Source organism: Dromiciops gliroides, chromosome 2, assembly GCF_019393635.1.
Source record: "Dromiciops gliroides isolate mDroGli1 chromosome 2, mDroGli1.pri, whole genome shotgun sequence".
NCBI classification, from domain to species: Eukaryota; Metazoa; Chordata; class Mammalia; order Microbiotheria; family Microbiotheriidae; genus Dromiciops; species Dromiciops gliroides.
Window position 1 is genome coordinate 416006235 of NC_057862.1, and position 15483 is coordinate 416021717.

General features: G+C 35.4%; 1 protein-coding gene across 2 annotated transcripts in view; it reads left to right on the plus strand.

The window, feature by feature from the left end:
* The window catches only part of DPY19L3 (dpy-19 like C-mannosyltransferase 3), an 85625-nt gene that overhangs the window by 18156 nt on the left and 51986 nt on the right, over positions 1-15483 (plus strand). For both annotated transcript variants that reach the window (XM_043988076.1, XM_043988077.1), the window contains exons 4-6: positions 6787-6877; positions 11516-11637; positions 12290-12435. In XM_043988076.1, the coding sequence (XP_043844011.1) occupies positions 6787-6877; positions 11516-11637; positions 12290-12435 (359 nt within the window). The remainder of the gene's footprint in view (positions 1-6786; positions 6878-11515; positions 11638-12289; positions 12436-15483) is intronic.

A 15483-nucleotide genomic window follows, 5' to 3' on the forward strand; every position in this document is an offset into this window, starting at 1 on the left:
TTTCAACTTTGGGTTATTCAGTTTTTAGGTATATTGGCCTTGTAACTCATTTATCTGCTTCTTGATTTATATCAAAAGAAAAACTACTTTCATGGACAAAGGCATTCTGTTTTGCCATTTAGATCCCAGTGCTTTATGCAAGAATACTATGAATCAATGAAACTGGGATGTTAATAATCATGCCAGAGTTGATGCATCCCAAATGACTGTTCCTTGCAAAGTAGACACTTTGGGGGTACTACATTGTTAGCAAAAGATATGGGTCACATAACTCAGTCTGATTATCTTAAAGAAAGGCACATCTAATTTTAAACTCTAGAATGGTGTTAATCAACTTCATTGTCTTTCTTCTGTACTAGACTTGCCTCGGAATGACTTTTGGCTGTTTCCAAAATTCAAATACACCTTCAAAGAACAAAAATATATTATTATTAAAGATATTTTAAAAAGAATAATCTAGACTAAAAAGGAATTCATGTTCAGTAATTCCTCAAAATGCAAAATCACTGGAATAATTGCATAGCCCTCTTTAGGTAATTCCTGATCTTCCTTAATTTTAGTTGCTTCTCTTGGAGATTATCAATTAATCAATCAACATTTATTTAAGTGATTATTATATGCCAGACATTGTGCTAAGCACAGAGGATACAAAAAAGGGCAAAAAAAAGTTCCTGCCCTCTAGCAACTGAGAATCTCATGGAGGAAACAATATGCAAAAAATAATTTATTTTTACAAACAAGTTATATATAGGATAAGTGGGAAATAATTAACAGAGGGAAAGCACTAGAATTAAGAGAGGGTTTTGTTCACTTGAACCTGTTGTATTCTTTTTGGTTTTGGTACCAGAATATGTAGATTACCATGGCTTAGATTCAACAAGATCAACCATATGCAGGCTTTCTGTCTCCTATCTCTTTACTTATCTTAGACATCAAATCCTCATTAGTTGATCATTCATGTTCTTTCCTTTGTAGTCCAAAGGTCCTTCTTGACCAAGAAAACAGAAACAAAATAAGAAATGAACAACTCTACCTTGATCTCTGTTACTTGATTATTATTGTCTCCTTCAGTGGCCTCTCCATCCCTTTCATCTTTTTGCTCCCCACAAAAAAAGCTCTAGACAATATGTTTTTTGGGGCAGGGCAATGAGGGTTAAGTGACTTGCCCAGGGTCACACAGCTAGTAAGTGTCAAGTGTCTGAGGCTGGATTTGAACTCAGGTTCTCCTGAATCCAGGGCCAGTGCTCTATCCACTGTGCCACCTAGCTACCCCTAGACAATACTTTTACTTTTAAATGAGAAAAATCTTTGCCTCTTGTGTAATGTGAGGAGAAATGTAGAGTTTCAGGACATTTCTCATGGATTTTTCCCCCCACTTATGGATGTGAGTATTTGTCATTTAAAAAACAAAAAAAAAATTTGTCAACTTTATGTTGGCCTCTAACAGTATATTCTCTGCCTTTAACAAGGCTCCATTGACAATTCCTTAAAAATTGCTTATTTCTTTCCTGTGCAAAAAACTGTAACATCCTAAAATGCTTTTGGTCTTCTTTGTTGGGTTTCAGAAAAGCTGGTTTCCTCAATCTGGAACAGCCTCAAGTAATTCTCTTCTTGAAGCAAAGCTTACTTACCTTCTGTGAACCTTCTTTTGGAAGCAGCTTCTCCCTATTTGAGTTTCCCTGATGAAAGGGGCTCTTCTCCAGTTTTCTGCTTGTTGCTGGTCTTCCAGTGGGGTTCTTTTATTGTTGTGAAAGTTGAATTCATTTCTTTTAAAATTATATTGCTGGGGCAGCTAGGTGGCGCAGTGAATAGAGCACCGGCCCTGGATTCAGGAGGACCTGAGTTCAAAATAGGCCTCAGACATTTGACACTTACTAGCTGTGTGACCCTGGGCAAGTCACTTAACCCCAGTTGCCTCACCCCCCCCCCCCCAAATTGTTGCTATCTTTTGTTTTCATTTCACCTATATTTCCCAAAATATCTATTCTCCCTCTCCCCAAAAGCCATCTCTAATAACAGATAATAAAAAAGAAGGGCAAAAACAATTCAGCAAAACTAAACAACACATCAACCAAGTCTGATATATATATTTAGTTCTATGCCCAACATTCTCTGACCCTGCAAAGAGGGATGGACTATGTTAATCGCATTATTTTTAAATTTTCTTTTTAAAATATAAACTTAAACATAGACAAACACAAACATTTCCATAATACAATGAACAGAAAAAAGAGAATTTTATATGAAATTAGGAATTTCTACTATGAATGGCTTGTTTTTTAAGTAGGTATTAAATTTAACTTGGTACTACTGATACTGCCCTGCTTGTCTGTGTCCTTTCTGAACTTGTCTTCTCTCTTCTGTGTATTTTTAAATGTTTTACTGATATGCTTTTCTTTGTTTTCTTATTTTTTGTATCACTATCACAACTTACCCACGACCCCCAAAATTGCTTCTTTCCTTCTGTCTGCCAAATTAATGCCTTCTCTTGTAATAGATAGATATCATCCAAACAGAGGCACTCATTGCCTGTGTTATCCTGCTGCTTTTTCATTCATGACCTCTCTGCTGAGAGGGAAGAGTATGCTTCCATCATTAAGGCTTCTGGTGTTGTTGATTAGTCATTTCATCGATAGACTTAAGTTTTTCAGAGTTTTCTTTTACATTACTATTATCCTAGTATAAATTGTGCTTCTTGTACTGAACACTTTATTCTAAATCAGTTTATGTAAAACATCTTAGGCTTCTTGTAGCACAAATTTTCCATACATTCATATACCACATTTTGTTTAGCCATTCTCCAGTTAATAGCTCCACTTTTTTGTTACTATAAAAGTGCTGTTATCAAAATTTTGTCTTTTTTTAAGTGAGAACTACATTAGAAATAGAACACAATTAATATAATAACCATAAATACGTAAATTACCCAGACTTTTTTACTCATTTGTATATTTCTCAGAATTTTTGCAGTATTATAAGAAGTGCAAATTCTGTGCTTTTCTTTTTTACAATTTTTGATTCTGATAGGTAGTTTATTTTTCCCAAAATTACTTGAATCAGTTTCTCGCCTGAAATATTTTTTGTTCATTTTGGTTAAGCTGTAATTATCCAGATGGTGAAAAATTTGTGCATAAAACAGACAGCAAGCTAGTAGGTTGTTCAGTGTATCTGGAATATTTAAAAATGTTCATTTCTAGGTACTGGTAGTTGAAAAATTGTGATTGAAGCAGAGGAACATGAAAGAAGGAGAAAATGTTGATTTTAAATTGTCAAGGAAAAACTGTCATGTATAGCTGGATTATCACATTAATAAAGTACATTTTGGAGGTAGAGAAATTATCTAATTAAAATGTGATACTATATAATATATATGCATATATTTTAAGCTTCTAAAAATATCAGAAAGAAACATAAAAGGAAACAATTGTTGGTATATGTTATGTAGACAGTTTAAGTAATGTAGTTATGTCATTTATAACTCTGAGAGCCAATATTTCTCTCCAACTGAAAAAATGTAGGAAGAGTGAAAAAAATACAGAGTAGTTGAGTTACATACCATATTTCGCTGATCTATTTAAGCTATTTCTTAGAAGGGATGCATAGTCCTTTTAGTTCTAATTTATCAACTAGGAAATTGAGAGAGAACTAAATTTTCTAGGGTGATTTATTGTTTCCCATTTCAATATATATCATGATCATTTACATAACAAAGCTATTTGGCTATCAAGTTATAACCATACATTGTGACTAAGTTCAATCTTTTCCACGTTTTTCTGGCAATTATCACTTTTCCCATGCTACCTTGTAAACATTCTTCCTTCACAATTAGATTGGCTAGACCCCAAGGAAGGGACTGTTTCATGACCCTTTGTAAAATCAATACCTAATACAATGCCTTGTACATAGTAGGTGCTCAAGAAATATATGAGGTTGATGATTTAGAGTAAATGCATTCTCAGCTAGATACAGGCTCTTATGGGTAGTGATATAGCTATGTATCAGGCTTAGTTAAAATATCATTTATTTCCTATGTGTAGCTCTTCCATGCTACCATTTTTATCTCTGATTCCCTTATCTATTCAGACTTACAGATTATGCATTTTTTCCCCATTGAGCAAGCCTGAAAATGAAAAAGCAAACAGATAGTTTGTTAATAAATGTGATTTGAATAAGAATAATTTATGACAGAAACTACAGGAATAGGACTGCTGGTTACTTCAGTCCTTCCTGTTGAAAAAGAATTATTCAAAAGTATTGTCACATTTCTTATAAAATTTCATTAGTTTATGTTCTATGCCAAAGGTCTAGTCAACTTTAGAATGGAAATTATTCCATTCTAACAGATGGCCATTCATTTAACCAGCCAAGAAACAACGGATGTGCATTGAATGTTTGCTGGTGACATTCCCTTCTAGGAGCTTTTCTCAACAGTTGTGTGAATGAAATTGCTACATGTATGACTGGGGTTATTTGCTAATCTAATTCTAAAGTGGATTTTAAGAAATGGAGGAAAAAGAAGAAAGGAGAGGAGCAAAGAGAGAATTGGAAAAGGGATCATAATGCTAGTGCTGGAAGAGACCTCAGAATCCATCAAGTCCAGCTATCCCATTTTACAGATGAAGAAAGTAAGGCCCATCCGGGGCTGTTAATGACTTGCCATTGACACATGGAGTGTCAGAAGTGAGATCCAAATACAGGTCCACTGACTCCTGAGCCATTGCTCTTTGTACCTTCCTTAGGCTTTCAGGGAACAAATTTCTTCCATGAAATTCTCTGTTGAAGCAGAAAGCTCTGATATGAAGTTTGTAATTTTAAGAACAACAAACAGAAGTAGCCATTCTAAAAAGGCTTGCATTTCTGCTAATTGACTTCTCTGATGTCAGTAGGGAAAATAGATCATTAATAGTAAAGTCTTATTTAATCCTATTTTCCCTTTTAGTTTTGTTGTTGCATTGCTGTACAAACCTTGTTAAATTGTCTTTTTTCTCTCTAATTTCTTCCTTCTACTTTTTGATTTTCCCATTCCTTTCTGCTATTGTCTTCAGAAGAAGAATTTTCATTTTTTCAAAAACATTACATTCCCTGTGGAAAAATGCAAATTAAAATGTGTAGTAACTGTTCACTTTGTAGTCTTTCGATGGTAACCTCTACTGGTACAGGTTTTTGTTGGCGTGGTGTACCAGGCAAAGTATAAATTGCTGTAAAACTGGAAAGGCATTTGAATGAATAAAGCAGATGTTCTCTTAGCATGAAGCAGATGTAAAACTTGCAAGTGTCTGTCTAATAAAGTATAGCATTTGGTTCTATACAGCTGGTGCCAAGATTACAAATTAATCATGTTTGAATGCATTTTTGCTAATTAGGTCCCCCTCTGTTTTTATGCTTTGAGGGGGTATTAAAAAGGGTCGTGTCACAATGAGTCACATCTTTTCTTTCTTTCTTTTCTTTCCCTGCCTTGAGAGGTGGTATGGTGTGATGGAGAGTTCTAGACTCTGATTTAAGTCCTTGTGTCATTCTATTCCATTTGTTTAACCATGAGCAAGTTATCTAAGCTTCTAAACCTTACCATCCTCATCTGTAAATTAAGAATATTAATACATAAGCTGTTTACCTCACCAGTTTGTGGTGGGGAAAGCATTTTTTTAAAGCTTTACATTATATAGATATGTACATTATAATTATCATGAAGTGGGTTTTTCAATTGTTTATGGATTGTGTTTTGTTTTTGTTTTACAAAATATGTTTGAAATTAAGTTCAAATGAAAGATTCAGTATTGATATGAATCATAATCTATTTTTAATTATCTGTCTATATATCTATATCTCCCAGAAAATTTATAAAATCAAAGATTTTCTGAGTTACAAAGGATGCTTCATTTAATCTAAACCAATCCCCTTCTTCACCCAGTGAGGAAATTGAGACCCAGAGAGAATGTGATTTTCCCAAGGTCACAAAGTTTGGCCCAGCTGAGATTTAAACTTGGGTTCTTTGATTCCAAATCCAATATTCTTTTGGGTATACCACTCTTTTGCAAACCATCACCAGCCCTGACATTTTTATATTGTTTTTATCAGTTAAATTCAGTATTGTACAGTGTTACATAACCAAATGTGACTATAACGAGATTATTTAAAATTTTCAATTCTTCTGGGATAGAATATATTATTTAAGTGTAGTTTAACATTCTTTTTATTCATTTTCTTCTATTAATATTTTCCACTAAGGTGACACTTGTCAAAGTAAGATTCATATGTAGGGGCAGCTAGGTGGCGCAGTGGATAGAGCACCAGCCCTGGAGTCAGGAGGACCTGAGTTCAAATCTGGATTCAGACATTTGACACTTACTAGCTGTGTGACCCTGGGCAAGTCACTTAACCCCAATTGCCTCACCCCCCCCCCAAAAAAAAAAGAAAAAAAAAGATTCATATGTAAAAGTGCTTCCTTCACTAACAATACCTTATGTTTCTAGTGGAAAGAAAATTGCTCATTTGTGTTGTTAGCATGAAATATTACTTTTAAAAAGTTTCTTTTTAGGCTATCTGTTGTTTTCATGATTCTAATATCATGTGAGAATAGGTAAGTTTTTTAAAATTTAAATTTGATTTCTATTTCTGTAATTAGGTCAAACTTTTTTTTTTAATCCTTTGGAAACTCAAATGTAAAGTAGTTGACTGATATTCTGGGATTCAGTTTTCACCAGTTTCCCCCGCTTCATTGCTCCTTTGACAGTAGTCACTGAAAAGTAATAAAGTCACAGAAAATAACAGATCTAACCTTTTTTTCAGGAAGTTGAACGAGAAATATCATTCAGAACAGAATGTGGATTATATTACTCTTATTATAAACAAATGCTACAGGCTCCAACCATCTCAAAAGGTAATTAAATTAGTAGAAATTGTTACCTATTGGTCTGTGGGGTTACTTTAAGTACAACTCATTTGAAGATAATATTTAATCAAAATTGTACTCTTAAAAATGTAATTATGGTTATTATTTGAGATGGAAGTCATTTTAAAGACTGTCCCAGATTCACAGACAGAATGATGTAGGGGTTGGAGAGCCAGGTATGGGTCAGGACCACAGAAGGAGTGTCTTCAAGTCCATCCTCTGAGATGTACTGGTTGTGTGATGTTGAAAAGGTCCATTAATTTTCAGTGACCTGGTCAATTATCTAAGACAATAAATTGCAAAGCAGTGGCTGATCAGTAATAATAGAAGAAATTTTCTCATTTGACATTTTCCTACACTGATGAAATCACAGGTCTAGATACCCCCCCACCCCCAAAACCCTCAGAAACAAAACAAAACACTATTTATATAGCTTTTCCATGCTCATCTTTCAATAACTCAGTAGAGTAATTGTACATGTATACCCTCTATGTCATTGCTTACTGCCTATATCTCATTGCCTTATTGCCATTCAGTACGAATGCCTTGGCCATGGAAGAAGTTTTTATGTTACCATTTAAACACTGCTTTTAAAATTTCATTGTATTAGGCATTTGGCTGGCCTCACCCACACACATACATGCACAACTATTCTATTTGAATTTTCTGGACTTTGAATGAATGGTTGAATTAAAAAGCATTAAATGCCTTTTATGTACATAGCAATAAATATATAAATTGAAAAGTAGAGACAGCACCTACTGTTAAGGAACATACATTTTAATGGGGGAGATGACACTTATAGGAGGTTTAAGTCCAATGGAAAAATGTCCCATGGTCCTTAGGGAACATCTTTTTAAACGTTGCTTCCATTGATAAAATCATGCTTCTGATTTTGAACCATTTAACAGTACTAAGGTCTTTATTGTTAATAACTTTCTTTTCTTGGTCTTCAGTAGCTGTGATTGCTGGAGGGGATGGGGGGGATAGTGGAAATGCAAGGCCAAGGATAGGACTTTAATACCTGCAGAAGCAATGCCAGGTTTCATCTTTGTCAGGCTTTCTTCTTGGGATGATAGGTTGGGAGTGGGGGAAGGGAGTGTATTCTCATTCCTAGGTGTCTTGGATTTATCTGCTTATCAGTGACTAGTGTTGGTAGTGAGAAAAATGGGCCCCTTCTCTACAGAGATTGCCAAGTTAAAAGTAGGGCTGATTGGCTGGGGAAAACACTGCTATTCTCAGCAGTTTGGGTTTCAGGAGCCTTTGCTATATTCATTGGAGTCTGAGGGATATTGATAGTTGGGCAGATATCAGCAGCTTGTCTTGCCTGGCACATACCACCTCTTGTCTCTCTTTAAGAGATGGCCCCTTTCACCTTTATGTAGGCTAGCTTGCCTGTCCTGCTACTTAGTTCTACTACAAGTCTGCTTAAAGAGCATTATGGTCAAGGGAAATGAAGAAATATTCAGTTTAAAAGCAAGTAGTATTGGAAAAGTAGAGAAAAAATAGAAGTCACAATATAAAATAGAAGTTATAATAGTATATTTCATTATTTTGCTGTACTTAGAAAATACTAAGATAAATACTGAAAGTCTCTATGGACCATAGAATAGTTGGTCATATGTAGTCAGTTTAGTAAACTTATCTGTGCCTAGAAATGTATATTCTTTAATTATATATCTTCCTTCCTTCCTCCCTCCCTCCCTCTCTCCTTCCCTTCCTTCCTTCCGTCCATCCTCCTGCCTGCCTGCCTTCCTCTTACCTCCTTTAATCACCCTTCTACTATCTCCTTTATTCCCTCTGTTGCCCATGCACAAATCATACTTTTATATCTATCAGAAGTCAACCAAAAGGTTTTCCCCCACTGTGTACTTACATATTTGTTCAGAGTAATATAGATGCTCTATGAGGCTTTAGGTATGAATATAGCAGTAGATAGCACTTGCTGTCCAAGTACCAGAAATTCATAGAAGCTCCTAGTTAAGAAGAGAGAAGCTAGCCTACATAAAGGTGAAAGGGGCCATCTCTTAAAGAGAGACAAGAGGTGGTATGTGCCAGGCAAGACAAGCTGCTGATATCTGCCCAACTATCAATATCCCTCAGACTCCAATGAATATAGCAAAGGCTCCTGAAACCCAAACTGCTGAGAATAGCAGTGTTTTCCCCAGCCAATCAGCCCTACTTTTAGCTTGGCAATCTCTGTAGAGAAGGGGCCCATTTTCCTCACTACCAACACTAGTCACTGATAAGCAGATAAATCCAAGACACCTAGGAATGAGAATACACTCCCTTCCCCCATTAGTTTTAAAGTCATGGACATGGCAAGCGATGAAACATCATTTTTTAAACTAGCCCTTGGGTGGGGTCTGTGTGTGTGTGTGTGTGGGGGGGGGTCATCTTTTGCAGTGACAGCAGAAAAAGGGGCAGAGGGTACTAAGACTTTTTTTTCTTAGCTCATATATAAACTTAATTGTTGACATGATTAAATATGAGATCTTTTTCTTGCCACCAACAGTTTAAAAATATCTAATAAATGTTTATTGAATTTGAATTTGACTTAAATTATATATACTACCAGAGTCCTGAACTATATTACTATTTCCTCGACATAAATGAGAATGTAAGCTCCTTAGGAGTAAAGAGTGTTACATTTTTTGTCTATGTTAAGGAGGGAGGGAGGGACGGAAGAAGGAAAGAAGAAAGAAAAGAAATTAACTCTCTTAAGTAGATAAGAAGCAACAAGTTACTGATATAAGAGAGATTGCAGAATAAGTTTGTCTTATTGGAAAATTTAGAAATTTGGTTAAATCAACAAATTAGAGCAAAGAATAAAAATAATTACTCACATTTATCTAATGCTTCAAGGTCTGCAGAAGCACTTTGCTCACCACAGTCTTGGGAGCTAGACAGTGGAAATGCTTTCTTATTTTATAGATTAGGAAAATAAGGCCCTGGGATATTAAGTAGTTTTTTTTATGAGAATAAGTCTACTATGTCTGAGAACTGTGACTTCTTGAATCCACATCTGCCATTCTAGTTATTACTGACTCTGGTAAATGGGAAATATATAAAGACATTGATCCTGATTACTCGGCTTTCTTAGAGAAATTTAATAGAGGGGCAGTGAGGTGGCACAGTGGATAGAGCACCATCCCTGGATTCAGGAGGTCCTGAGTTTAAATCCAGCCTCAGACACTTGACACTTAGTAGCTGTGTGACCCTGGGCAAGTCACTTAACCCCAATTGCCTCACCAAACCCCCCCAAAACACACACACACACACACACGCACGCACGCACGCACGCACACAGAAATTTAATGGAAATCTAAGAGCTGCTATTAGGAAGAGACCAGAGAAAAGAGCCCAGAAACTCTCAGCCAGCAAGCACTTGCCAAATAGAAAGACATGGTGGTTAAAGATGAAATCCCTCTAACTAGTTGGTGCCACATCACAGAGTGTGTGATGGCATGGTCTGTGAGCAATGCCATTTCACAAAACAGTGAAAAACAATGTAGGGTAAAATGTGCTTATGGAGCTGTAGATATGGAGCTCAAAGAGACCAGGTCCTATCAAGCAGTCAGCAGGCTCTTGTTAAGTGCTTCCTGTGTACCTGGCATTGTGCTGGATGCAGGGGGTACAGTGATAAAAAGGAAATAGTTGCTCCTGTTAAGGAACTTAAATTCTACCAGAGCGGGTAATGTTATGGGTGTATGTATGTCTATGGGAATTTGGGAGGGCACTAACCTGACGTGGAGAAGGGGCTATGATCAGGAAAACCCTCATTCATGAAACCAAGGATTCTAAGAGCCAAGAGATCAGGAAGGAGTTTTATAAACAAAGAGGGCCTTTTGGGGAGAAATTGTGTGGATAAGAATTACAAAAGATGAGGTGGCAGGGGTGGATTGGCATCTGCATGGACGGAAGTACTGCACCCATATTAATGAGATTCTAGCTCCATTGAAGCATAAGCCACTGTGTATGGCAAAGGAAAGCCTTGTAGTCATTCCTATCTACCTATTCTTTTTCACATTAATTATACTATACTTGTGTGGAAAAGAAACAATCTTCATTGTGTAACCTCCTGGCCCTATTTACCACACCGTTGTATAAATCTCCCCAAATATAGTTGCATGAACTTGTTCTATTTTTTCAGAGGCTTCAGTGACAAATATCATACTAATAAGTACTTTTTATTTGCATAGAACTTGACAATTTTAAAACACTTTCACAGAGATCATCTCATTTAATCTTTGTAGCAACCTTATGAGGTAGACTGGCCTTGTATGATTTTTTTAAATAGATGAGAAAACTAAAGACTTAGAAAAATTAAGTAACATTAATCTACATTGCCAGCTCACACATCCAGTAAACAGAAGAACGGTTACTAGAACCCAGATCTTATTCGTAATCCAGTGTTCTTTCTATTATACCACTCTGTTTCTACTTTGTAATTTTGAGAAGTGTGTTTTGTGTTGGAGAAAGTAAATAAATGACTTAATAACAGAGAGTTTTGAAGTCTTGATAGAATTCTGGAAAATCATGTCATTTAAATCTATCGTATTTTTAAGAATGATTACAATTGAAAATTTTATTTATTTTTTTCCAATTTTTAAATATTAACTGTAGGTTTCCATGGATTGATATATGATAATAAAACTGAGTCAATGAGGACAATTAACATCCTTGAACGAATGAATATTTACCAGGAGGTTTTTCTCAGCATTTTATATAGAGTTCTACCTATACAGGTACACTTTGGGTTGCTTTTGTGTCATTTAATTAATATCACATAAAGTGACAATTTATGGTTTTGAATTGCAGCTCCTATTTTAGTTCTTCAAATCTGCATCAGAGATCTACAAGTTAGCTTTTAAAACACAATTTTTTTTCACTTGCATCATGGTCTTTGTTTTTTATTAATATGTTAATGCATTTTCACATTCACACAAATATATAAAACATGTAATAATATAAATGTGTAGTATAAAGGATATTAACTTTAAAAGTTAGCATAATCTCTTATTTACTTCTAAGGGAAGACAACTCCCATTTTTGTCAGTGTCAGGACTCAGGAGCCTCAACTCATAAAGAGTAGGGACAATGTTTTTTTTTAAACAATAGTGACCTGCTATTCTCAGGAAAATGAGGAAAAATTGGGCTAAGTTACATTACAGAATAATGCAGAGGGCTTTGTTGGTCTGTTCTTTGTCCCGTGCCAGTAGGAGGAAGCATTGCTAGTACTTTTTTGGATGCAAAGGAGACAAGTAGGCTCAGTACTCTTTGGAGTTAGTGTTGGGCTCCTGACCTAAAAATCTCCTATTTACTATTTTTTAAATAAATTTATGACAAGAGTAATTGAGAGTTTCCAAAAACTTATTATGCTATTCTTCCGTCTTACAGACATATTTAGAGCCTGTTTATTTTTATATCTACACTTTATTTGGACTTCAAGCAATGTATGTCACAGCGCTTTATGTAACCAGCTGGCTTCTTAGTGGAACATGGTTGTCAGGGCTGTTAGCAGCTTTCTGGTATGTTATAAATAGGTGAGTTGGATTGATATTTCTATATATACATATATGTGGATATATATAGATATTTCCTTTCTTGACTGGAAGGAATAAAGATACTGAACAGAACAATATGGTGGACAAAATGTTAGACTTGAAGTAATGAAGACTTGGATTCAAATCCTATCTCTAATATTTACTAACTCTGTGATCCTATAGGCAAGTTTTGAATCTCAATTTCTTGATTTCTAAAATGAAGATACTAATACCTGTAGTTTCTACCTGAGAATTGTGAGTTTTAAACTTGAAAACCATTTTATAAATCTTAAGTCCTATATAATTGTCATCTGTTATTTATAGAGAAAAGTTTGTTATTTTGTGTCCAACAAATAATGGCTTATTCTATATTTTTCTGATGAGAGTTTTATTCTCCCTTCAGAATATTTATTTTCTGATTTACTAAAAGAAAAATAAATCCAATTTGAATACAAGTTGGCTGCCACCTTATTTTATGTCTTCATCACTTCCTGCCTGGATTACTATAGTAGCTTCCTAATTGGTCTCCCTGCTTTGTCTCTCTCTTCTGTAAGTCCTCCATACAGCTAGAAAAGTGATTCTAGTAAATCTGCTATTTTGTTAAATCTAGTAAATGATTCTAGGAAATCTCCTAGCTAGGAAAGCCTGACCATCTCACTTCCATACTCAGTAAACTTCAGTAGTTCCCTGTTTCTAGGATCAAATAGAAAACTGTTTGGCCTGTCACAGCCTTACCCCCAACAACCTCTTTCTGTTCTGATTATACATTATTCCCCCTCCCATATTCTGTGGCCTAGCCAGAATGTCATTCAAGCAAGAATTATTCCTCACCTACAGTGTCCTTCTCCCATATCTGTGATTTTGATCAGGCTGTGCTCCATTCCTGAAATTCAATCCCTTCTCACCCCTGCCTCTTAGAATCCTTTCTTTTCTTCAAAACTCAGCTCAAATACTACCTTCAGCACGAAGCCTGAGGCACCAGCTGCAAGTACCCTCTCCCCAAATTACATTTATTTTGTATATGCTTATATGTACTTGTTTCTCCCAGTAGTTGTAAACTCCTTGAGGGTGGGAGTTATTTAATTTTTATCTTTACATCCCCAGCAGGATGTATGGCACATAGGAAGTACTCAAAAATGATTGTCGATTGATTAGGATTGAGAAGAGGCAAATTTTAATCTCAGATTTGCCATTAACTTCCCATGTGATCTTAGGCTTCTCTGTGCTTTAGTTTGTTCATCTGTGAAGTGAGTGTAATAGTACCAGCCTTTCCTACCTTATGGGGTTCTTTTGAGGCTTAAATGAGATAGCATACAGTATACACTTAATAAGCATTTTTGTTCAATTGAATTGAAATAATTTTTAAAGTATAATTCACCATGTAGAGGCAACATAATTATAGGGAGATTAAACTTTGAAAACTAGTCTTACAAAATAGTATCTGTTTGCAAATTTCTATATATTTAACTGTTTTTCAAGTGAATTGAAATATATTGCTAGATGTAAAACAACATAATTTAATATGAATGGAGTAGTGCTCTTATAATAGCTCGAGCTATAGAAGGAATAATGTTTTTTAACTGAACAAAATTATTTAATGGCTGATATAGTTTCTATGAAGAGTAGCTATTTAAATTTTACTCATGATAACTTATGGGAGATTTCTTGATAGATGCAACTACAGAGACAACCTGTTCAGGGATCTTCTGATTTTCATTGTCAAACAGGGGATAAAAGAGAATGATGAATGCTTACCAAAGGGAAGCACTGTTGTAGAGGAGTCCAAATGGAACAGGGATTCCATATAGATGATTAGATGCTCCAGATGCTCCTGATTGCTATTGACATTGTGTTGATAATTGTCTCAGAATGCTACATGGTCTCCTAAGTCAGACGACTCAAAAGAGATTGGCCTGGGGGCGGCTAGGTGGTGCAGTGGATAAGGCACTGGCCCTGGATTCAGGAGTACCTGAGTTCAAATCCGGCCTCAGACACTTGACACTTACTAGCTGTGTGACTCTGGGCAAGTCACTTAACCCTCATTGCCCCGCAAAAAACCCAAAAACCAAAAACCAAAAAAATTACAAAAAAAAAAACCCAAAAAAGAGATTGGCCTAAGAATGTGCACAGGGAAAGCTAAGTGGGGAAAGAATTCTTATTGTATGGATTGAAGTATGAGTTTGATGGACAGTCTATGGAGTAAAACTCTCCATATACATATCTTACATAAGCACTAAAGATAAACAATGAGCTAAATTTACAAATAATTATCTATTTATGAGGAATTATGTGGTCCTTTCAGTAATCCCAAATTGCTATATGATGCACAAGCCCATCTTTTCAATAATAGTTTTATTCTGGTGATGCTATGTGGCTAAAAGTTAGGGAGTACCATGATTTCCAAAGAATGAAAATGGTGAATGACCCAAAATAGAGAAATGCATACATGGTGAGCACAAATAGACTGGAGTATATTATCATTGATGACTTATGTGTAAGAGATGTTATAAAAGATACTAACTATATGGGAAACCTGATCAGAAAAAAAAAAAAACAGTTGCATAATGAATGCAAGGAATAACAGATAAGTAAGTCACATGCCTCACTTCTCCCCACAAAATGTTAAAAGACCTTGAGAAGGGATTTTTAATCTATTACGTGTTCTGGACCTTTAATTAGTCTGGTAAGCCTGCAGACCCCTTCTTAGAATAATGTTTTTACAAAATACATAGGATTACATAGAAAACCGAGGGTTAGTGAAAATAAAGAAGTAAATTTTTTTTTACCATCTAAGTTCACTGGTCACCTGAAATCTATCCAGGGATTGTGGACCCCAAATTAAGAACCCCTCGACTAGAGAAGGCCTCCAAATCATTGGTAGACCCTTATTGGGGGATTTATTGGACCAAAGTCAGTCAAGATGAGGGACATGACTGGGTTACAATCTACATCAGTGGAAAACATATCCAAAGCAATTAAGTCATAATCCATTTAAGTAGAAGTACTTTAATGTTTGGTACATTAAAGAAAGACAAAATGAAATAAATG